We start from the raw sequence: 25,874 nt of genomic DNA, 5'->3' as shown, positions 1-25,874 counted from the left end.
TGTGCTGGGTATTTTCGAGATACAGTCTCACAGTCTCGTGAACTATTTGCCCAGGCTGTCTTCAAACCTCCATTCTCCTGATCTCTGCCTCCTGAGTAGCTAGGATTACGGGTGTGAGTCACAGGTCCCCAGCCAGAACTTTCTTATGCTTAGCTAAATCCACATTGGCTCTAAGGAAGTGTATTTATAGTGGGTAGGAAGATTGTAAAGACCCTGGACTTAAGCGAGTACATGAATAGATCTTCATTTCTCCTTTATGATCCACTTAGCTACTCCATCAAAAAGTCTTTAGAGTCAGATGTGGTGACATATGCCTGAAATCCCAGTACTTGGGAGGCAGAAGCAGGAGTTTCTGGCCGTCCTGGACTATACAGCAAGACCCTGTCTCAAAAAGAAAAAAAAAAAAAAAGCAGTCTTTAGGTCATCACACTAGATGTATATTCTTTGATAAAAGATACACCTTTAGAAAAACCTTCAACAGCAATTACCTGACTAGGAAAACTTTTCTAAGCTGCACACCTACTATATTTGGCTCTTCTTTACAACCTCTTGGACCAATAGGCATAGGAATGTTGTTTAACCATACTTCACTATTCAGGAGTGTGAAAATGTATAAAACTCAATAGGTATGTCTGTGCTGATGTGAGTTTATGTGTATAACCATGAATGAATTCTATAGATCTATTGGTTGGGACTGTTAGGAGACAGGAGAAAAACTAAGATCCTAAGAAGTCAAGTTATTTTCCCAAGATGATAGACTTAATATCAGGGTTTGTACTAGAACCAAATTCTAATGATTCTTAGCCCAGTGCTCACTCTCGTGTAAGTCAACTGAGTCATTCAGTCTTAACCTCATGCTCTATTCTAGAAATTACATTCCCTAATCTTCCTATCTCTTTATGTTTGTGTTATATCTATGTGCCTGCATCAGTGAACATGCTTACGAATGTCCACATGTCTATCTTTGAGTCTTTATAATGCAAATTACTGAGTGTCAATGCCTTTTCTGCTAGGAAAGCTTCTAAGTAATTATATCAGCATATTGGAACCAGCAGTAAAGTCAGGGAAGACCTTGTAAGTCAATTATTAATAAGCAGATTTGACTCCCCAATCAGATCTATTCCTGGATCTTCAGGAAATAAGGGAAAACAATAAGGGTGGAATCAGATTCTGCCAAGGTGAAACTTGGTTCCAGAGCAGTGAACTATCATGGCTATCAGGGGCTATGACAGATTTACAGTGGACAGTCTACAATGAGTGCTTATGCTAACATGGATACCATCTTAGTCTTCAGCCTAATCATTTCATCTTATGATTCCAACAAGAAAGATAAATACTTCTCTAGGCTAATATCTTGGAAAATTCAAAGAGAGGCCTTGAAAGCATTTGGGGTCTCTTCCTCCAGATAGGGATAAAGCCCATATCCAGCAAGTGATGCTTTCTAGAATTTATCCCACATATCCTCTTGTCTCTAAGCAGAACTACAACTTAACCTAGACAGACAGCTATGTTTCATGATGAGAAGTCTTCAGAGAATATGATGCATTTGTTGCTTTGCTCATATAACTAAGTTAAAAAGTTATTTCACTGTTAAACTTCTTGTTTTTTTTTCTTTTTAAAGAATCTTAGTTTGTCTGAGGCAGGCTGGCCTTGAACTTGTTATGTAGCCCATGCTGGCCTGAACTTATCCTCCTGCCTCAGCATCCTTTCTTTTTTTCAGCTCTCTTTACCTGAGAGCATACCAATGTATTTGGATATGCCACCTTAGAAATCTTACTAAGGAAGGGCAATACTCAAACTGTGATAGTACCCTCTCCAAAAGCTATTTATTTAAGCCAGGCATGGTGGTACACATCTGTAATCCCAGCATTTAAGATGCTGAGGCAGAATGGGCACTGGTGACTCACACCTATAATCCTAGCTATTGAGGAGGCAAAGATCAGGAGGGTCATGGTTTGAAACTAGCCTGGGCAAATAGTTTTCCAGACCTTATCTCAAAAAAACTCTCACAAAAAAGGGCTGGTGGGGTGGCCCAAGGTGTAGGCCCTGAGTTCAAACCTCGGTACTGCAAAAAAAAAAAAAGAGAGAGAGAGAGCGAGAGCTGAGGGAAAGGTGATATGGGGTGGAATGGCACTATTTACTGTTCTGTGGTAACTGCTTATTTAAAATGCTATTTTCACCAGGCATGATAGTAGAGTACTTGAAGGACTGAGGCAGGAAGATCAAGAGTTCAAGGCCAGCCTGGGCTACATAGCTAGATATTGTCTCAAAAATAACGATTTCTCAAAGTTTTCCCTCTACAATTAGCTAAGTTTCATCTCTAAAATTAGCTAGTCAAAGTTAAGACAAGATACTATAAGGTATAGAAGTAAGACATTTAACAAATTAAGAAAATTGCCACACCCTGTGAGTCATATCCAAAAAACGTAAATAACTATAATCTATATTCTGTGGAAATCTATAAAGATACTATGTCTAAGGAAATATTTAAACTTTTGGAGGTTCTCTTTGCTATCTGCAATAGGAGGGAGAAGAGAAAATAAACATATTTTTGAAGGGATAAATTGATTAGTCTTTCATTGACTTAGTAACTTAACTCTTTCACTTTTCTTTCTCCTAAAAGTAATAGATTGGTGCTCAGTTTTCTTTATAGAAGGATAACTCTACTTGAATGCATTTAGCTGTTTTAAAGTCTTTTTTAGGGAGTGTTTGATGTCCCCAGTTGTAAGTTTTGTGGGTTTTTTTTCCCAGTTGCAAGTTTATGAACAGGAACTTCATTCTTTTGCATTTCCCTCCTATGCCCAGAATTCTAATGAGAAAATACCCAGTAAATCCTGTCCTTCCCCCCCTTCTCTCCCCACCCCTCCTCACCCCTAGACCTTGGAAATAGAAACTACCAAGTGGAGCAGCTGCTTGAGCTTTTCCCAAAGGATGTGAGAAGCATCAGGAATTTGTTAATGCAAGGTAGGGAATGGGCCCTTTCTGAAAAATCACTTTGCCATCCATTCCAAGAAATTGGGGGGGGGGGGCAGTACTTGGGTTTGAACTCAGTGCCTCATGCTTGCTAGATAGACATTCTATCACTTGAGTCATTCCACCAGCCTGCTAAGAATTTTTTACCTATAAAAATGCCTTGCCTCCCACCTTCTAAGCCCAGATCTCAAATAGCCTATTTTAAAGATATATAACCCCCTAGACTGGAAACTAATTTTTAAATCAACTTATTACCTAAGACATGCTTGTATAAATCTGACAGATGGGGATGAAGAAAAAGAAGAAGGAGTATCTAGCCCTCTCTGCATTAAAGAAAACAATCTATGAGCATTTTCTGTGTTGAGTTTATCTCAGTAAACTCACCTGTCTTCATGGTACGCATGGCTGGAAGGAAGAAAAGCACAGCTTATATATTTAGTATACAAACACATACTAAGGAGGAGGTGAACTAAGAGAGGGGAAAGTACAGCAATGGAGTTTAACAGGAGACATGAATGGAGCTGGGTCAGCTGGGCATTGTTCAGATTAAGCAACAGCCTCATTTTTCTGTATGGCTCTTCTTCCAGAAACTCACTCAGAAGCCAAAAGAGCCACATCTATCCATAATCAGACTATGGCTATCCTGCAGTGCCTTGGCTCTGGGAGCAAAGTGAAAGTCAATCTTCTATATTCAGAGAGAAGGCCAGAGGTCAAGCATATTCTGAAGAACCTGAGAGCCATTGCTAATCCCCAAAGAAATAGCTCTGCCTCTCCAAACTGTCACTTAACCGCTACATCCAAGTTTCAGACTGAATATCTTCCAACAGGCAAAGGTAAGATCTGAAAAGGAGACAGAGGTAGGCACTAACTTTTGGTCGATGCCCTTGATGGTAGTTAAAGTTACAAGGAAATGGATTATTCTCCCCTTGGACAAATCTACATCCTCTCTGAAAATCAGTTTTCTAATTTCTAAAATCCCTTCTAGCACTGGTATCCTGTGATGTTCATATGACTTTTTATTTCTGATGAGTCTTCTTTCGACTTTTTTTTGAATTTTGCTTGTTTTGAATGCACACAGAAAAATATTCAAACAGCACAGAAGAGTGAAAAGTAAGTCTCCTTTTCCTATCTCTCAATCATCAAATTCTCAATCCTTAGGGAACCATTACTGTAACTCCTTTCCAGGGGTACTTTTTTTTTTGCAGTACTGCAGTTTGAACTCAGGGCCTATACCCTGAGCCACTCCACCAACCCTTTTTTGTGATGGGTTTTTTCAAGATAGGCTCTTGCGAACTATTTGGCCAGGCTGAGTTTGAACCTCAATCCTCCGGATCTCTGCCTCCTCAGTAGCTTGGATTATAGGTGTGAGCCACAGGCACCCAGACTTCCAGGGATACTCTTAAGCATGTTTTGAACATATTTAAAAAGCGTAAATGATAGCACATCATACACACTATTCAGCACCTTGCTTTTTCCACTTAATATCTTATTGATTTGTTCCATATCAATATGCATGATTTTGCCAGTCCTAAGCATGTACTCTACCACTGAGCTACATCCCCAACCCTGCCTCATTCTTTTTAATAGTTGTACAGTTTTCTATTGCATGGCTGAACTATAATTTATTCTACTAGACCCCTATTGATGGATATTTTGGTTGTTTTCAGCCTTTTCCAAGAATAAATAATGCTGTAAGCAATGACCTTATGCATTTTTCTTGTGTAACTGTAATTTATCAAGAAGATAAATTCTAAGAAGCAGGATTGCTGCATCAGTGGTTTGATAGATTTTGCTAAATCGTCCTCCAGAGAGATGGATCCAGCTTGTACTCCCACCTACACTGTAAGGATGCTCATTCTCCACAATTACTTGGCAGTTGTTCTTGACCTCAGCCTTAAGTCTCTCTCTACTTCTGCTTTCCTTTCCTTCTCTCACCCATTTTTGTTGTTGTTGTTAAGTAGTTTCTGATTAATAGATCAACATAGGCAGTTCTCCCTTCACATACAGGCGATTCCTTATACCTTGCTGCTATACTATTGGAAAAATAAAACTTGGCATTTGTGGAGAAACTGGAGAATTTATAAGCAAAATAATGGGGGAAAACTTTAAATTTCTAGTTAGAAAACTAGAAATTGGAAAATAAGTGTCTAGGTTCTATGGACGTGGCCAACGTACAATAAACTACATAGCCTTACATGACTTGAATATTTCACTTACTTTATTATACTTTCTACAGTTTTCAGTACTGGGGCTTGAACTCAGGGCTTACACCTTGGGCCACTCCGTCCTTTTTTGTGATGGGTTTTTTTGAGATAGGGTCTCATGAACTATTTGCCTGGGCTGGCTTCTAATCACTATCCTCCTGATCTCTGCCTCCTTAGTAGCTAGGATTACAGGTGTGAACCACCAGTGTCTGGCTTATTTTCTACAATTTTACTGCTGATAATTGTGTGAGGAAAAAAAGCTCTTAAAAACTCAAAAGCCTGTGGCAGGGCTTTGGACTGTCAGTCACTCAACACTCAGTCACTCATTTCAGACTGTTTTCCTCCTAACATATAACAACTTGCTTGAGTTGACAGCAGAAGTAATGGGAAATAGTGGAATTGGTCATTTTGAAGTCTGTTGTGCTCTGGATGGAGTGATAGAATGCTATGCCTTGTGGGACTAGGGTAATTAAGGACTTCACAAATTCTTGAGAAGGAAACTGGGAAATTAAGAGAGAGGAGATATACCAAAGATCAATCTGACCTAATTAAAAATTTTGTCTGGAGTTAGCCTCCCAGCCTTGAGCTCTTCCCAGTAGGAAGAGTCTTCCTTCTTTCTTAGGAGGTTAGTGCAAGGCAAATATTTTAACACTGTGAGATGGTGGTTAGTTCTGAGATCCAAAATTTAAGCTAGTACCCTGTACTATTTTCACCATGCAGAAAGACCAAATTGATGTCTGTGGGTTAGTTTGGGGACCTAATCATCATTCACCATACATTCCTATGAAACAATAATGATGAATCCCAAACAACCAACTTATGAATGGACTTTTGAAACATAACCTCTTTTATAAGTTTAAAACTGCCTATTCTAAATTTAAACCCACATTGAGTACCACAATGTAATATATCTCAAATAGGACAGAAATAAAAATTAGGAAAATGGTCAAATTTACAAGGTCATAAAACAGATGCATTCTGGATGAGATTAGTCTTCTTAGGAGGATATCTGAGAAACAAAAGACAGTTCATGAACATATCCTCAGAGTAAAATAGGAGTTTGAAACTGTAAGGATGAGAATTTTCTGCAACACAGATGATAATCAGAAGACATGGGTTAACAAAGAATGCAGAAAAAGGTAAGATGAAGACTATTTGTTACTGTTTGTGGAAGTTAATCAAAGAAAAGACCCTCTGTTACAAATATTCTGAAATTTCCTTCTGACTCATTATGTTTTCATCATTTGTGATATACTTTATACTACCTGTTCTTATTACTCAGATTCTATATCAATTAAGAAAATTTCTAATTATATATTAGGATTCATAGGGACCTATATGTTTAGAATACAATACAAGTAAAACATCTTATCTGATCCATTTCAAAGTATTTTCCCCTTATATAAGTTTTTTCAAATGTCATTTTAATAGATGGATTAGGCTTTTTGGAATTTGGTTATTGTGGATTCCTAAGGTCTGGTGACACCATACAAAATTGTGGGATATAGGAAAAATAACATCAAGCTAGTGTTTATTGTGATTTTATCACCTTTGACAAGTTCCTTAACTTCCCCAGTGCTCAATTTCTGTAACTATATATGGGAGATTTGACTAGATGGTCTAATTTCTAGATATGTAGAGCTGAGGATTAGTTTTTTTTTTCTTTTTTTTGGCAGTACTGGGGTTTGAACTCAGGGCCTCATGCTTGCTAGCATGAGGTGCTTTACTGCTTGAGCCACTCCACCTACCCTTTTTTTGTGATGGTTTTTTTCAAGATAGGGTCTCAGGAATTGTTTGCTTGGGGCTGACTTCGAACTGCCATCCTCTTGATCTCTGCCTCCTAAGTAGCTCGGATCATGAGCATGAGCCACTGGCGCCCTGCTTGAGGGTTAGATCTTAAAGCACAAGGCCTCTCAGATGGTTCTTCAACATGTATGTATTATCAGAGAATACTCTCAGATTGCTATTTAAATATAATGTATTTAATGTTCCCTAAAAGAAATTTTTTTGTAAAACAAAGCATCCTTTGTGACTATAAATTATTATCTTCTATGTTGTCCATTTCATGAATTTGGATTTTTTATATATCATTAAACTAGGACATTCTTGTTTAAATATTTTAGCCAAAGGAAAGCTAATATTGCAATTCCATCATTGCTGAGTGCAGTGTTTGTATTTACAAACCTGCTCCACCTTGATGTTCTGCTATCTAACAGATGAGATTTTAAAGAGATGAGCTGCTGCCAACATGGATGGACATTAATTTAGAAATGAGGCAAAACTGAAAATAACAAAAAAAGAAAAAGAAAATACACTGAGAGATGAAGCCCATTTAGTAGATTTAAAGTTGCAATTCCCAGGAGGTGGGAACACATGCTACACTGAAATACTGTTATTATCCTTGTGATTAGAGGGCACAGTTCTACTTATTTATTTACTTACTTATTTTTGCTGTACTGGGGCTTGAACTCAGGGCCTTCCCCTTGAGCCACTCCACCAGCCCTATTTTTGTGAAGGGTTTTCAAGATAGGGTCTTGCAGAACTATTTGCCTGGGCTGGCTTTGAACTCCTGATCTCTGCCTCCTGAGTAGCTAGGATTACAGGCGGAGCCACTGGCTCCTGGCTGAGGGCAGAGTTCTTCTTAAAAAGGTTTTTCCTCCTCTTTTAATCATAATATCACTCAGACTGCAAAGTGTTTTCACACCTGCTTTCTCATTTTTATTTGCTTATGATCTTCACCATACCCCTGAGAAATAGGTATATGAAGTATCATTTTACTGTAACCTCCTTACAAATGGGAAAGAAAAACAAGTCAGAAATTTGTGCAATTTGTCCCAAGATGAGAGTAACTTATCTTTATCTCATATCTCTCATAAACATGTATGCTGTCACTTCAGAGAACTGATTGATATTATGCTGTAAATTTCCTTGTTCCCCAGTTGAACCTGTTAACTTTAAGAATTTTTCTACCTATCTTTGCCAACACCGTCTTCCTCATTCAATTGGAAATCAAGGACTATGTCTTCCCCTGTAATTTCACATATAATGCCTGGGCCTGTGGCCACCAGTCTCTGAAATCCATTTCCAAATGGACTTAATCCAAGACTTGAAGGAATAATTTAGAAATGTCAAGTTGAATTTATAGTCCTTAATTTAATAAGTGATGACATCAGACCTTCAAAAATGGAATAGGAAAAAAATGGAACAGAAACCACTGTCTGAATTAAGTTAGGGCAATAGTGAAGGCATATGAAGTTAGTTCCAAACTACAGCCAGAATCCATCTTCTCCTCATCACTTCCATTCCTAGTCTAAATCATATCATCTTTCATCAGATATCTGCGATAACCTTCTAACAGGTTATGATTCTTCTACCTTTCCCCCCATACTGTTACTCTTCTGCACAAAAACCTTGCAATAGATCCTCATTTCAATTAGAATAAAAACCAAAGTTCTTAAGCTAGCCTACAAGGCCTTAGGTGATATGGACCTGTTTCCTCTAGATCCTCATCTCCTGTTAATTGTCCCCTTTGCTCACTCCATGCTGTTTCACTGGCCACCTTGTTAACTCCTCTACAACTGTAACATGCCAGATGTACTCTGTCTCAGGGCCTTTACTCTCAGCATCCCTTCTGCCTAGGTCACTACTTCCCCAAACATCTGCTTAGTGAGCACCTCACCTCCTTGGCTCAATTCTCATCTTCTCAATGAGACTTGGCCTATACTACAGGTTGCTCAACTATTGCCCATTTGCACTCCTCACTACTCTCTTATTTATCTCTAGTTTTTTTTTTTTTAGTACAACTTCTCCCCTCCTAATATACTATAAAGTGTATTATATTCATTCAGTGTATTCATTCATTCTTCTGCTTTTCCTCCTAATCCTCATTCCTCTTTGTTTGCTCCCTTGCTGGAATGTATCCAGAATGAACTAATATATACAAAATACTGAAGCACTTCCTAGTGCATAATAGATATCCATTTTTGAACATTTGCTGAATGAATGAAACTGAAGAGTATATGAAGATGTGCGGCCTTTCCATCTTCTAGTTTCTCTTACTTTCCCTAATCCCCTCTTGGAGTAGTTGACTTGAACTCCACTAAACAGACTTGCAGCAGTCATTCAGGCAAATTACATTTCACATTCTTCCTTAGACTTTGGAGCCTATTTCCTATTAAAGAAGGAAACTTTCAACAGTGTTACACCCTCCATCCTTATTACTATTATAGCCTTAAGAATGAGAGGCAAACAAGATATGGTTCACTACTTTACTCTGATCCTGTGCTAGTCAAAGGCTTCATGGAGATTTAATCCATATCTCTTCTTAGTATCTCTATCCTCATTTATTCTTGGCATTATTTTGTGCCTACACCCTAAACCCATGGACATACAGGTCAATGGGGCCACAATTAGAAGTTTAATATCAGGACTGGGCATAGGGGTACACACAGTAATCCCAGACACTCAGGTGGAGACAGGAAGATCTTGAGTTGGAGTCCAGCCCAGGCAAAGTTAGCTAGACACTAGCTCAAAAATAAAACAAAAGGGCTATAGCTCAAGTGGTAGAACACTTGCCTAGGAAGCTCAATGCTCTGGGTTCAATCCTCAGTACCTCACCAAAAAAAAAGAAAAAAAAAGGTTTTAATGTCAGATGGAGAAAACTAGAATTTTGTCTTTGTTGTTACATCAAATCAAAGTAGGATAAAGTTTTACCCTAAAGTTGTCCTTTCATTGATTCTTGTTTTACAGTTTTTCTACCAGGGATTTCCCACTGTAAGGTCTACTCAGTGATGAAGGCTTCATCAGACACTTTTACCATCACTACCACATCTACAATTCCTGAGAATAAAGGAGAGACAACTACAAGTACTGGTGATTTTTCTAGCCCTTTGATACCAGGTACAGAATAAGTAGGAGTAAAACAAGAACAGAAAGAAAAAGAAAAATTTTTTTACTCCAACTTTAGTCTGGGTCTCATTGGATTTTACTGGAAATTGAAAAGTTGGAGTTCGTATTAGAAAATCATTCTATTTTTCTATGGAAAAGAATGAGCTTCTCTAGAGAAAGGTCCCAGAAATGTTTGCGTTTGACACCATCAATGATCCTTTCTTCCACAGAAGTGAACACACCCATAGCCAGATTTAGGGACAGAACAAATCATATCCATGCGGTAGGTAATTCCAGCCACTGCATGTGTAGACGGATAATATTTAAACATTAAGCAACTATTATAGTGATGGTACAAAGAAGTGCATGCTTTCATATTCACTGTTTTTAAAAATAGCTCTCCCTAACTGAGCCAGGACTCAAACTCTAAGTTTTTTTTATTATAAATTTTTTATTAGGGTATATTCATTATGGGGGTGGGGATCATAGTGACAAATCCAATTAGGCTTATATTGTTCATTTGTTAGATCAACCCCTCAACCTCCTCCCCATCCCAATCTGTAAGATTTGAGATTGGATTACATCGTAGTTCCTACCAGGAGAAAAATAAATATGAGATAAGTAATAATGAAATGCATATGAGCCATTTGCCCCAGATTTGGCTTATGACCCAGAGGCAATGCCAGTTCACCTTTGTTCCTCCTATAACCTGCTTAAACCAAGAGAAGCATAGGAAAGGTGACTTTCTTTTCCATTTTTTTTTCTTTCCAGTGCTGAGGAGTGAAGGAAAGGTCATTTTTAAAAAATGGTAGGGGGCTGGGCACTGGTGGCTCATGCCTATAATCCTAGCTACTCAAGAGGCAGAGATTAGGAAGACTGAAGTTTGAAGCCGGCTGGAGCAAATAGTACGAGAGACACTATCTCAAAAAAACCCATCACAAAAACGGGCTGGTGGAGCGGCTCAAGGTGTAGGCTCTGAGTTCTAACTCCAGTACTGCAAAAAAAGGGAAAAAAAGAAGAGGACAGAGACTCTGAGAGGGCTGATAGAGAAAGATAAGTTTAGAACTCCTTGTGCACCCAAAGATTTTCTTCCCAAGAACAATACAAGAATCAGCCCTGAATAAATATGGAAAATCCCAAACTCCAGGGAAGGTAACTCATTGAGAAGATGAAGCAAAAGAGGTTAGAGAAAAGCCTGTGATGCCCACCCCACCCCTGATTCTGAGTCTGAAATAGGAATTCAGCCTCTGGCTCTAAGTCAGGTTGGGCCCCTATGAGTTTATGAGCTAGACCTTCAAGTCAAGAGTTAATCTCCTCCCTGGTTCAAATTCTCCTTTTTCCTTTTTTTCCACCTGTCTCTCTCCTTTTAGACACAGACAAGAACCTAGAGATGAGGCAGAAATGGAGAATTGTGGTCAAAGTTCTGACTGCTGCTACATTGTTGCTCAGTGGACTGCCATTATAGTATTTGTCATTTTTGAAGTCCCATGCCCTGTAAGTTTGCTCATGTATTGGGTCCTTGGACTTGATCTATAAAGACTTCTGTTCCAAAGGCAGCTTGACGTAATGATGAAAGCACAGACTTTGGAGTTTGGACAGATCTGTCACTCATGTTCTCTAGCTAAGTGGTTTTGGAAAAGTTGCTTGACTTTACCAACCTCAGCTGCCTCATCTGTAAAGTGGGACTCATAATATTTGCTTTGCAAGTGTTATGGGATCCTGTGTGAGAGGCGCCAAGCACATAACAGGTGCTCACTAAATGTGACTTCCTTTCCTTCATTCTCTTTTTTGTTTTGTTTTGTTATTGAAGTGGGGGTCTTGTAGGGGAGAGAGTTGAGATAGGATCTCATTATACAACTCAAGCTGGTCTTGAACTCATAATCCTCAGTCTCCTGAGTGCTGGGATTACAGGCATGTGGCAACATGCCAGACCTTGTTATTGAGTTTTTAGAGTTCTTTATATACTCTGGATATAAGTCTTTTGACTTTTTATCTTGTTTTGTTTTGTTTTTTGAGACAGGGTCTCGCTACATATCTCAGGCTGACCTTAAACTGGAGATCCTACTGACTTAGCCTTTTAAGTGCTGGGCTTACAGGTATATGCCTCCACATCTGGCTTCAGCTTTCTCCATTTTCTAGGAAGGTAGTTCTAATGAGACTTGGAAGATAATCAAATGTTTAAGAGCTACTGAAGTTAATATCAGTCATTTGTTTCCTTTCAGAGTTGGTGCCAAAAGGCCAGAAGGCTGTGCCAATGCCAACAGTTATGAAAAATAAAAAAGAAGGAAGGAGACCAGCAGTCTGGGATAGATGAACCCCAGCTTGCCCCACAGCCTAAAAAGGGAAGTGTTCTCTGTATGGTTTATGCCATTTGTTTAGAGAAAATAAGGTTAACATATATGTACTGGGAGGCAGGGAGCTGCTTCAGTTATAAAGCAAATGTGAGTAATTTGGTAATAGGTATTTGTGCTGTTGTTTTCCTAACATCAGCTCAGCCATAATGTAATAGGGTACTTATGGAAAATATGTATTTCTGGGACCTCGATACACAGAATATCTAGAGTATGGCCAGGAATCTTATTTTTAATCTTATTTTCTGGTCTTGCTATGTTGCCCAGAGTGGCCTGAAACTTCTTTCTGAGCTCAAGTGATCCTCCCAACTCAGCCTCAGAGTACCTGGGACTACAAGCCTGAGCTACTACTGTCTGCAGCTTATTTTTATTTATTTATTTATTTATTTATTGCAGTACTGGGGTTTGAACTCAGGGCCTACACCATGAGCCACTCTGCCAGCCCTTTTTTGTGATTTCTTTGTTTCGGGATAAGGTCTCTCAAACTATTTGCCCAGGCTGGCTTCAAACTGCGATCTTCCTGATCTCTGCCTCCTGAGTAGCTTGGATTACAGATATGAGCCACCGATGCCCAGCTTATTTTTAGTACTTTTAACAAGCCCCCTAAAGAGGTGCATTTACGTGAAACTAATAAACCTTTATCTTTAGGACCCATAGGCCCTGTTCAAGGCCTTGTATCCAAATTTGTATTTTTAAAATTTCTATTCTTTTTATTTAAGAAGGTTTCCCAAAATTATGAGAGCTCTAGAATCCACAAAATACGTGTTTAGCCCCCATCCTAAGCAATTCTATATCCAGCAAAGTTTAGGATCTACCACACTTGAACACAGTTTGAAGACTTGGCAAAGCAACACCCTTATTCCTTGTCTTTGGGCTTCTTGACAACATTATTAAGTAATAATACCCTTTGGTGTCTGAGACAGACACTACACTACTGGCTATCCACGGCTGCTTTAAATTTAGGTTCCCTACCTGGAGTGGTCTCAGCCTTTAAATATTAGAAATTGATGGGCACCTTCCCTAAGACATCTACAACGTTCACCAGGCAAGCAGACAAGTTTTCTTTTTTTTTTCTTTTATTATTCATATGTGCATACAAGGCTTGGGTCATTTCTCCCCCCTGCCCCCACCCCCTCCCTCAGACAAGTTTTCTAACACTTTAAAAGTTAATGCCAGGTATAGTCTAAATCATATCATCTTTCATCAGATGTCTGTGATAACCTTCTAACAGGTTATAATTCTTCTATATTAATATTTTTTACAATTCCATTCCTTGTAGTATTAGATGATGAATTCATACTAATTCGTATGAGTTTATCACATGGTATATTTTTAGTTCTTTACTCCAATCAACATTATCATTTCTACTGAATACTGGAAGAAACAGGCTTGAAGAATTAGAGGTAACCAACTCCCGTGGACATAAATGATAAAGGTATTAATAAAAAATAGTAATAAGGCTGGGCACTCATGGATCACATCTGTAATCCTAAAATACTCAGGAGGCAGAGATCAGACGTATTGCAGTTCATTCAGGAGCCGTTATCTCAAAAAAAAACTCATCACAAAAAAGGACTGGGATAGTACATAAGAGTACCTGCCTAGCAAGTGTGAGACCCTGAATTCAAAACTCAGTACTGCCAAAAAAAAAAAAAAAGTCATAAGGCAACAATTTTATACATATTACCTCATTTTTACCTCACAAAAATCCTGAGAGGTATAGCCAGAGCAATTTAAAGCTTGGAGATGATATGTGACTTTCCCAAGGTCATACAGCTGATAGAAACAGAACTAGAATCTATTTCTTTTAATTGCTATACTGCCATTTATTGACTCATTCATCTATTCCACAAAATTTACTGAAAACCTATGTGTCACATTCCCTACCTGAAAGAGGCTTATAGTTTGGGAGGAAAAAACATTGACAAAAAAAAGCTGGGTGCTCATGCCTGTAATCCTAGCTACTTTGTAGGATCAGAAGCCAGCCTGGATTAAAAAGTTTACAAGACCCAATCTCAAAAAAAAAAAAAAAAAAAAAGCTGGTATGATAGCCTGCCCCTATCTATCCCAGCTACAAAAGAAAACCTGAAAAGGAAGATTGAAGTCCAGGCCAGCCAGGGCAAAAAGCGAGATCCTATCTCCAAAATAATCAGCTCAAAAAGAGCTGGAGGCATGGCTAAAGCAGTACAGTACCAGCCTAGCAAGCACAAAACCCTGAGTTCAAACCCCAGTACCACCAAAACAGATAAAAAAGAGATCATAATTATGTCCATAATTGTCTGGCATTTAGAAAGTACATAAAAATTCAATAGAATGCTGGGTACTGGTAGCTCACACCTGTAATTCTAGTTACTTAGAAGGCACAGATCAGATGGGCAAATAGTTCAACCTGGGCAAATAGTTCATGAGACCCTATCTTGAAAAAACCTATCAAGAAAAATGGCTGGGCTGGGCACTGGTGGCTCACGCCTGTAATCCTAGCTTCTCAAGAGGCACAGATCAGGAGGATGCAGTTCAAAGCCAGCCCAGGCAAATAGTTCGCAAGACCCTATCTCGAAAAAACCTTTCACAAAAAGGGTTGGCAGAGTGGCTTAAGGTGAAGACTCTGAATTCAAGCCCAGTACTGCTAGAAAAAAAAAAAACGAAAGAAAGAAAAGAAAAATGGCTGGTGGAGTGGTTCAAGATGTAGACCCTGAGTTCAAGCCCCAGTACAACACACACAAAAGGGAATGGATACTTTACTAATGGATTACAGTTTCCAACTAATTGTAGGTTCACATTCATAGGTGTAATTCAGTGCTATGTTTTCTTAGTATAATTATTGGGTAACAGAGGCAAAATGGCTGGCAGAGTGGCCCAAATGGTAGATTGCCTGCCTAGCAAATGTGAGGTTCTGAGTTCAAATCGTAGTACCGCCAAAAAAATAAATAACCAAAGCCAAAGGGCTGCTTGCCTAGCATACACTCAAGGCCCTGAGTTCAGACACCAGTCCTGATAAAAACAATACAAAAGCATTTTTTGTGTTGGTGGAGTGGCTCAAATGGTAAGACTGCCTGCCTAGCAAGCAGGAGGCCCTGAGTTCAAACCCCAGTACCACCAAAAAAAAAAAAAAAAAAGAAAGAAAGAAACGAGGCAAAATGAAGGGTACTTGGAATTATATGGGGTTTTATATTTAGTAATCCCTTTGTTGATATATGAAGAAATGTTCATTTGCATCCTTCTATATTTCCTTTTGATCTCTAAGTTGGACAAGATGTTCCTAAGTCATCAAACTCAAAGAAAGCTACAGGGATCATTGTTATCCACCAGACATACTTCTGAAAAGTTCTTCACTGCATCACACTGTCTTCTTCTACACACTGTCTTCTCTCTATTGTGAATCAGTATGGACAGTTTCTTGCCAATGTTACACTCATATTTTCATCGAGAACATTATAATCAAACAATAATGCCCAGACAGTAAAAGGAAAGCCTGAGCTGATTAGAGTTACCCTCATGCCACTGCTACTGATGTAGCCACAAGCCTCTGGGATTCACTTTGTACGTCCATAAAAACAGATATCTTTCCATGACATCAAATGAAGACAAAGGCTTTCCTTTCAGCACTATGAATGGACTGTATTTCTCTGTCACCAAGGAACTGCACAGGGTAACTTAGAGTGTGGCACATATCCCAACTCTGTTATATTCACAACTGATTCATGCTCACTGGCTATCAATTAGCTTGTACTGGGACACCTGCTCTCCCAGGACTATGTTCATACAGTTTATGATTTACTTCTGCCACTACATGTATCTATCAATACACTGTAAAGGAAACCTGACCTTAAACGTTCCAAAAGTCCTCCTCAGAAGTCACCCCCAAGGGGTTTAGGGATTGCAGAAAAATATTACTCTATCGAAGTCTCCTGAGAGTACAAAATTTCTAAAGCAGGTCTAATATTATGCCTTATTTCAATAGTGAGCTGTATACAGGTTGGGCAAGGATTCCAGATCAAAATGATAAGGACAATGGTCTTTCTCATAAGGACATAGCTATAATTGAATAAGAGTTTGCTGAGTTGAGCTGGTGGAGTAGCTCAAGTGGTAGAGCGCCTGCCTAGCAAGTGTGAGGCCCTGAGTTCAAACCCCAGTACCACCAAAGGGGAAAAAAAAAAGAGGGAGTTTGCTGAGAAAGTGGAAATAGCTGATCTTGAAGCAGTGTTTGGGTGAAAAGGGAATGGCAGGGTATCATCCTGTGTCTTTTCATAAGATTCTGAAACCATTTCATTTTGCTAAACTGTACCTACTTCTAAGTAATTATGTTTTCTTAAGTCTGTGGTAGAGACCATACATATATTATATCCTTCTTTCTTCATTTCAAGTATTGTTTAAAAAAGTAAGTCTCAAAACTGTACTAGCAGAGGAACAAGTGAGCCTAGAAAAGACAGGACAGACACAAAACATGGGTGATGACAGGTTTCAAGGAAACTGTAAATATCCTCTGAAGATCTGCCAGAGCACGCTTTGCACACACAGTAGACAGAGAGGACAGAACACTGGGGTGGCCTGTGGATAAATGAGTATATTGTTTGCATCTTGCTATGATTTACAACATCACTGCACATGTATCCTGCCACCTGATATTTAGGTTGACCACAAAATGCGGGGGGAGGCGGGGGGGGCAGAAATAACTGCTTTTTCCCAGGACCAGGAGGAAGGATGATTAAAAGCATATATTCTTTTTTTTTTTTTTCTTTTTTTTGATGGGACTGGAGTTTGAACTCAGGGCTTCATACTCCACACCTCCAGTTCATTTTGCTCTGGTTATTTTTGGAGATGGGGTCTTTTTGTGTGGGCTGGCCTTGGACTGTGATCCTCCCGATCTCAGCCTCCTAAGTAGCTAGGATTATAGGTGTGAGCCATCAGTGCCCATCAAAAGCATTATATTCTTTTTTTGTGTGTGTGATACTGGGGCTTGAGCTCAGGGCCTATGCCTTGAGCCACTCCACCAGTCCTTTTTTGTGGAGGGTTTTTCGAAATAGGGTCTCTTGAACTATTTGCCCAGGAAGGCTTCAAACTGTGATACTCCTGATCTCTGCCTCCTGAGTAGTTAGGATTACAGGGGTGGGCCACCAGAGCCCAGCTAAAAGCATTATGTTCTTAGAAATTCTTTTTTCTTCTTCTTTTTTCTTTTTTGGTGGACTGGGGTTTGAACTAAGGGCTTTCCACTTTTAAAGCAAGTGCTCTATTGCTTGAACCACACCTCTAGTCCAAGAAGTTCTTGGTCTAGGATTAAAAAACTTACATTTATCCCCACCCTTCTCAGCCTCACCTGCTATAGAATGTCCTTTCATCTAGAAACATGAGATTTCTCAGAAGATGAAACCTGTGGCAAAGTCTACACTCATCAACTCTTTTTCAAGAGTATAATTTAGGTGACACTCATAAGGACTTTCTTTATAAAAATTCAAAATTCTGTAATTTGCATTGGGGATAACTATTTTCCCTGGCAAAGCAAGACCCATGTGAAGATTTTCTGACTCTTTAATCAGTTAACAATTTTGAATCCTATATTCCCTTACCAGTGGAGATTTTTTAAATTGAAGAGATTAGATTGACAGAAGGATGGAGGCACAGCTCAAGCAGTAGAGTGTCTATCTACCAAGCAAGTGTGAAGCCCTGGGTTCAAACCCCAGTACCACAAATAAATAAATAAAAGAGAGATGTCAGAAAAGAAGGGAGAGCTCCTATGTGGATTTTGAGATGTGGACTTTAGTCTGCAAATTGCTCCAGAGCTAGACATGAGTCCCAGTGTTACAAATATAGATGCAACTAGATAAAACACTGTTTCAATGGAATGCTACATACTCCTCTGCAAAATGCCTGGTTTCTATTGCAAATTCTTTCTCATTAAGTTATCATACTTTGCTTTTCTGATTATTAAAGTACATTCTCATTATAAAAGTTTTTAGAAAATAAAGTATAAAGAATAAAGGAATCAAAGAATAAAAGCTATACTTTAGTATCTCCTCCCAGAGAAAACCACTGTAAACACTGATATATCTCTTAACAGACTTTGTAAATATATATGCATATTGTAAAAAGACACATACATTATACAACATCATACTCTTAGTACTACTTTTAACCTGAACCCCTTTTTGGATGATATATTACTACCATATTTCCAACTGGCACACTTCTTGTGTTCATTTTCAAGTCTTAAAGGGAATTAGAAGTCCTTCCACCTTTTGAAGGGTCTGTGTTACCTCAATATTTTTGATAGGTACAAACATTAAGGTAGACAGTTGCTTAGGGCAAAGAAGGCACATTCACAAAAGCCTCCACTAAAACTTGAAGTTATTAACAATCTTAAGTAAATAGCTGTATTTGTGTGTTAAAAAGCATTACTTTATAAACTATAAACTCTTAAAATATGCCACAATTTTATATCTCTGTTTTGCCAGTTAGTCATTCTTTAGACATAACTGTGATCTCAAAAATTGAAGTGACCTAATATTCTGGATCTCATTATGTAGCCCAAACTTAACTTTCCATCCTTCTGCCTCCACCTCCATGCCAGGCTGAGCATTCTGTACCCCCAGGCTAGTGCAGGGGTAGGCTTAGGGGGAGCAACAGCCCTAATCATTTTCAACCTCCACCTAGCCCTATTTTGGACCCTCTTTAAGCACTGTCCAGATTTTGACCTTGAGCATTTTAACAATGCTATGTCTAGCCATTTTCCAAGGAAGTTACTATGTTACTTATAACCAGGGGCCAGAAGTCCTTTATTTATTAATTTTTATCCTGACTTAGGCAGGTTGAAAGTCCAATGATCCCCTCTTCCCCTCACATTTATCCCCTTTCTCCTACACTCAGAAACAATTCCATTTTGGGGGCTGGAGGGTGTGGCTCAAGTGGTAGACTGCCTACCTAGCAAGTGTGAAGCCCTGAATTCAAACCCCAGTAAGGCAGAAGGGGCAAACGTGTAAAAAACAGTTCTAGTTCCTGGATTCGCACAATGACTCTCATGCTGCATTCAGTTGGTATTTATCTTTTTATGTATACTTTTTGGTTCTTGTGCTTGTATTAATTTGTACATATAACTTTGTATTCATAAATGTCCTTGTTCATAGTAGATACTCAAATTATGTCTTAATAATGTCACACCACCAAAAAGACAGTTAAGCATAGCATAACTGATTTTCTGTATGAGACAAGATAATCTTTATTTTCATTAAAAGCTGCTATCGGTTACTACAGAGAGGAAAATCAATGAGAACCCATACTGTAATTCTTGGTAACACTTGAATTCATCTTTCTAGATTTATATTCTTGTGTCTCAAATATCTTTCTCTCTTCTCTCTCATTCCAACACTGTTTCCCTATCTTTTTATTTCCCTTACTCAATTATCTGACTTACCAATCATTCAATGATAAAAATTTCCCTTGATTTGAATATGTTTTTGTAGTACTGAGGACCAAACCCAGAGTCTTCTGCATGGCGGGCAAACAACCACTGAGCTACATCCCCAGCCCCTTAATTTGAATGTCTAGGGAATGTGGATCCATGTCTACACTGAAATCTTAGATCTTCTACCTAATGCACCTTGGGCTGTAATTTGAAACTTGAATTTGTGAATTTGTGCCACCCAGTGGTTTAAACTGTTAACTGCATCCTCTGAAAAAGGTAGTGGAGCATAAATAATCAGATAAATCACAACAAATGTGAAGTCTGTATTACTGCCCCAATTGGGGAAAAAAAAAAAATCATTCAAAACAAACAAATTTTGTCCTAGTTTAGGTCCCATTTACTAAAACTTAAAGTAGGATGGAGAATGACATGATTGGTGGTTTGGTGTTTGGTGTCATGGTCTCTGCAGAGTAAGATGATGCCCAGAAGACTCTTCAATGATCCATTCAGGTCGCTACTCCCCTAAAGTACTGAAAGAATAAATAGTGCAGAATATAGGGAAAAGTCCCTATTGCCCTCATTTGACCAGTATCCTGCTTTCTTGCCTCAGGACATAGGCTGTTTTGTCTGCCTGAACAGTTTCTACTCCCTCATCCCACCTTTCCTTGTCTTAATTCCTATTTGCCTATTTAATTTTCCACTTACCTTTCACATTGTAGCTCAACAGTCACTTCCTCAATGTGACTTTGCAAACTCCATCAGGTTCTCTTACTATCTTTTTTTTTTTTTTTTTTTGTAGTACTGGGGATTGAACTCAGGGCCTGCCCCTTTTTGCAATGGGTTTTCTCGAGATAGGGTCTCTCAGACTATTTGCCCAGGCTGGCTTGGAATTGCAATCCTCCTGATCTCTGCCTCCTGAGTAGCTAGGATTCCAGGTGTGAGCCACTGGCACTTGACACTACTTTTTATACTATAAGTTTCCTTTATGGTACTTATCTGTGGGTAATCATTGATTGATGCCTACCTCTCATAAACAGGCAAGGTCCCTCAAGAGCAAGTACACATCTGTTTTCCTTAAATGGTATCTTTTGGTTTAGGGCTGTGCTTCACTTACAAGGACTTAGTGCCTTATATAAAAGGACAGATGGAATTGGGTGCGTCCTTTTCCCAGGATGCCTTTGCTTCAAGAAATTTAGAACCCATTTTCCAATGCTCTTCCTTATTTTACTATTGATTTACCACATTACTCTGCCTGGCCTTTATCTTGTCTCTCTGAGGTAGCTACAATTATTCTCTGCATTTTTCAGAAGAGGGAATAGAGGATCAGAAGCTTGACCAAGGTCATAGAGCTAGTAAGTGACAGAGCTAGGATTACAATAAAGGTAGTTGACCTCAAAATCTCTACGCTTTTAACCACTACTCATAAACTATAGTTATATGGTTTTTTTTCTGGTGGGACTAGGATTTTGAACTCAGGGCTTCATACTTCCAAAGCAGGTGCTTTACCACTTAAGCCATACCTCCAGTCCATTTTGCTCTGATTATTTTGGATAGGGTATCAAAAACTATTTGCTGGCCTCAAACCATGATCCTCTCAATCTTAGCTTCCCAAAGTAGCTAGGATTACAGGTGTGAGCTACTGTGCCCAACATACAGTTACATCTTTCATTGAGGTTTCTCTTGAGGGGTTGATCTCATCTATTTTTAGGGGCTCTTTATATTATAGGATTAGTCCCTTATGCCATAATTGTAAATATTTTTCTATTTAATTTTGATATTACTTAGGGATTTTTTTTCAGACAGGGTCTTTCTGTATAGCCCAGGTTTTGCAATCCTTCTGCCTCTGCCTCCCAGGTGCAGGGATTACAGGTGTGCACAACCATACTCAGCTAAGGAGGGTTTTTTTCCCCCTGTAGAAATTTTTTTTTTCAATATTGGGGACTGAATTCAGGGCCTCATGCTTGCTAGGCAGGCACTCCACCACTTGAGACACTCTACCAGCCCTTTTCTCTGTTGGGTATTTTTAAGATAGGGTCTTGCTTTTTACCTGGACTGGCCTCAAACCTAGATCCTCCTGATCTCTGCCTCTCGAGTAGCAAGATTACAGGTGTGAGCCACCAGTGCTCAACTTGCTCTGCCACTTTTAATGCTATTTCTCTCTTAAATCGACATTTCCCTTTCTGGATTATGAACTCTTCCTCTACTTCTCACTTTTCAATTTTCTATTCTTCACCCCCACACATACTTTTTTCTTTACATTTTTCCATTTGAAAAGCTCAGCCAACATCATGCTCTCTTATAGTGCCAGATTTTCCTTCAAGCTGATACCTACTCTCTAATCTACACCTCTGACCTAGACAGTACTCTTGGCTTTTGAATCTACCTAGAGAACATCACCTGCATATTCTTCAGACACCTCAAATACAACATGGCCATGACAAATCTGCTCTTTTCATGTATGGACTGTGCCCTACATTCTTTCTCTGAGTGAGTACCATAATCACCTACCCAGTCAACCAAGCTGTTCATTTGAGAATCCTTAATTCTATCACACTACTCACCTTTCTCCCCTAATTACTTCTTAAATACCTTAAATCTGTTTCTGCTTTCTCATCCCTATTTTAGCAATGTTAGTTTGAGCCCTCATCCTCTCTTACCTGGACTGCTATAATCCTACCCCTTCGTTTTGCTACTTCTCAGTCCATACTATTAGCAGAGGTTTTCGAAAGCCCATTTAATATCACCATACCCAATTCAAAATACTTCACATGGCTTTGACTAAAGTGTGAAGCCTTCTTTGGTCTGACCTTAACCTATGCTACTTCATGGACAATAGCTATTCTCTTTCTTGCTCTCTATACTTGAGTAACAAAGACTAAACTGGCCACATTATTTTGTGCCCCTTGGCCTTTGCATAATTTGTTATTTCTTTTTTTTTTGGCACTGGGGTTTGAACACAGGACCTCATACTTGCAAGGTAGGCACTCTACTACTTGAGCCACTCCACCAGCTATAATTTGTTATTTCTGCTTAGAATTTCCTTCCCATTCTTCTCTAAGACTTAACTCCTCACTTCGCTTATGGGGTAAAGAAATTTACCCCTTAATTCTCCCTAGAAATGACTAATCTCTTCTAAGAACCCTTTGTCCCTACTACATCTCTGCTACAGTACTTATTATCTTGTTTGTATTTATTTATGTACATCTCTGTCTCCTCTACTGGAAAGTGAACTTCTTCAATGAGGGAAGACTATTCTATTAATTATTCTTTAAATCTCTGGTACCTGGCACAGTCCTTGCTTTTAGTAGGGCCCAATCAATATTTACTGATTGAAAGAATGACCACATAAGAATGCCACAGAAGCTTCAAATAAAAGGTAGTTAAATTGCAGAAGCCTACAAAACAGCCTGCTGAGGAAACTCAGATTTCCCACACATAGAGAATAATCTAGCCAAGTGTGGTAGTACATGCCTGTAGTCCCAGTGGTCAGGAGGATTTTGAATTTGAGAATAGCCTGGGCTACACTTTGAGACCCTGTTTTGTTTTGTTTTTTAAAGGGGTTGGGGATTTAATTCAGCTGAATAGCACTTGCCTAGCAAATGCAAGGCCCTGAGTTTAGTTACCAGCACCAGGAAAAAAAAAAAAAAAAAAAAAGAATGACCCTACTATTTACAAGCAGAGTCACACTAACCAAGTTCATATGTAAATTTATTTGTTAATTTATGAGAAATATAATCATATGTATAGAAAGTACTAGTTTTCAAGAGAAATACAATTGTCATGGTACAAAAATATCCTAGTTCCCTTGTTTTTGTTTTTTGTTTTCTGGTGCTGGAGACTGAACTCGGGGCCTTGCACTTGCCAGGCAAGTGTTCTTCCACTGAGCTAAAGCCCCAACCCCCAAAATATTATCCTTCATCTAACTAACTAGTATGTCCTGAACCTGAAGGCAGGTCTACATGGGAAATTGTACTATTCATGCATCATTATTTAACCCATGCACTGTTAATTGGCAGGGGAGGGTAGTCTTATTCTTGAAGAGCAAAAAAATTACTTCTTTTTATGTACAAAGTGCATATGTAGAGACATATGTAGTATCTGTGGCATTAAAACTTTGTAGGGGGCTGGGATGTAGCTCTGTGGTACAGCGCTTGCCTAGCATGCAGCAATTGCCTAGCATTCATGAGGCCCTGGGTTCAATCCCAGCACCAAAAAAGAAAAGACAAAGAAAAAAAAAACTTTGTAGGGGAATAAAATTGCCTAAAAAGACTCTTTAGGGATGGTAATAATGATTTTTATAAAAAAAGTTACAGCTATGGTATGGTTAGGCTGTGCAGTGATGCATGTCTATAATCCCAGCTACTAGGAGGCTGAGTCAGTGGGAGGATTACTTGAGTATGGGAGTTTGAGGCTGCCTGGGCAGCATAGCAAGACCCCATCTCAAAGGAAAAAAAAAAAAAGAAGTTCTGAAATACTAGTGTAATTCCTATAAGGAATCAGAATAAAGGGAATAAGTTCTAAAATTCAAATATTCAGAGGTATTAGGCTGATAAAATATCTCTGTACAATATAGTAAGCTATAATGGGGGCAATAAAGCTTGAAATTCCCTACCCAAGGCTGTCTTCTTCAAAGGGCACTCAGAAAGTATAGCCTTTTTTTTTTTTCTTTGTGCTGTACTGGAGTTTGAACTCAGGGTCTACACCTTGAGTCACTTCACCAGCCCTTTTTTGTGATGGGTTTTTTCAAGATAGGGTCTCTTGAACTATTTGCCTGGGCTGGTTTTGAACCTTAATACTCCTGATCTCTGTCTCCTGAGTAGCTAGGATTACAGGTATAAGCCAGCGGCACCTGGCTCCCTCCTTCTTTTATATTATTTATTCTCCTTTTGGAAATGCCATACATATTCTGTATTTCCTAGAGTCACTCCACCTCCTATGGTAATTTTATTCATCTCTGCTGAGATCCATTACTTTCTGAGGTTGAATGAAGTAGTGGTTAAGGATTAGCATAATGATGGAGGGGTGAATTCAACTATGATCTATTTGATATACTATAAGAACTTTTGTAAATGCCACAATGTACCCCCAGCACAACAATAAAACAAACAAACAAAAAGGATTGGCATAGAAGCTTGAATCTCCACTCTGTTAGGGGCTTACATTCTCTGAGTATCAGTTTCTGCATCAGTAAAATGGGAGTAGCACAACCTTCTCAGGGACTAAAATGAGAAAAATATATACAAAGAGCCTTGAACAGTGTGTATTTTTAGTACCAAGTTGGGAGGGGTACCCTTCTAGGTCATTTTGAAGAGTGTGTTTGTGAATGCATGGTTAAATAGTAAAGGGTTTCAGAGAAGAATGCCCTTAGCATGATTATAGATTCTAGAAACGAGCAGACAAATGTTAAAAAAAGTGTTGGCTGTGTAAAAATATCCAATTATAGACATTTATGTAAACAGCTTAACATTTAAGACCTAATTTTCGTGCAGCACAATAACAATTACACATATAAATATATATCAGATTAATCTTTTGTAAGTTTTATTTGATCATAACAGTACTCACTCTGAACCCAAGAATAGTCTTGTAGTTAATTGCTTTTAATACATAAGTTTGTCCACCAGTTACATTCGTTAAATGGGGCACAGCTCCTGAGCTTTCCTCCGTGTGAGATAAGACTGAATTATCCATTCCACATTGCAACTACAAGTTTATCCTGTGACCTGTGAGACAATGTACACTTTTAGATTTCTGTAGTGACAAAGAAGCTAAGGAGGCAGGCAGCAAAAGAAATTCTGCTTAATTGCCTGCCTTTCTGGACAGAAGTTACTGATTTGAATACTGAAAAAATTCTAATGCTGAGCACTCACCAACCTACCCTGGAATAATTTTTAAACAAGCCCCAGAGTCATCCCGTGGAGCACACTTCAAGAATTAAAATTAGGCAGGGTGCTAGTAGCTCACACTTGTAATCCTAACTACTTGGGAGGCTGAGATCAGGAGGATCTCAGTTCAAGGCTAGCCAGGCACATAGCTCTTAAGACCCCCATCTCCAAAATAGCA

General features: G+C 38.8%; 2 protein-coding genes across 8 annotated transcripts in view; one reads left to right on the top strand and one right to left on the bottom strand.

Annotated features, from left to right (window-relative positions):
* Acaca (acetyl-CoA carboxylase alpha) overlaps nt 1–25,874 on the bottom strand; it is a 268,903-nt gene that overhangs the window by 235,108 nt on the left and 7,921 nt on the right. The gene's annotated exons all lie outside the window — the stretch shown is intronic.
* C11H17orf78 (chromosome 11 C17orf78 homolog) lies at nt 1,272–17,058 on the top strand. The gene is given in 8 exon segments (XM_020187994.2): nt 1,272–1,349; nt 2,898–2,964; nt 3,561–3,806; nt 9,927–10,049; nt 11,435–11,515; nt 11,518–11,558; nt 12,287–12,419; nt 15,660–17,058. Coding segments are annotated over 8 exon segments (846 nt in total). The 3' UTR covers nt 15,737–17,058.

This window comes from Castor canadensis, chromosome 11 (genome assembly GCF_047511655.1).
Source record: "Castor canadensis chromosome 11, mCasCan1.hap1v2, whole genome shotgun sequence".
NCBI lineage: Eukaryota > Metazoa > Chordata > Mammalia > Rodentia > Castoridae > Castor > Castor canadensis.
This window is presented reverse-complemented; position numbering and strand designations above follow the sequence as displayed.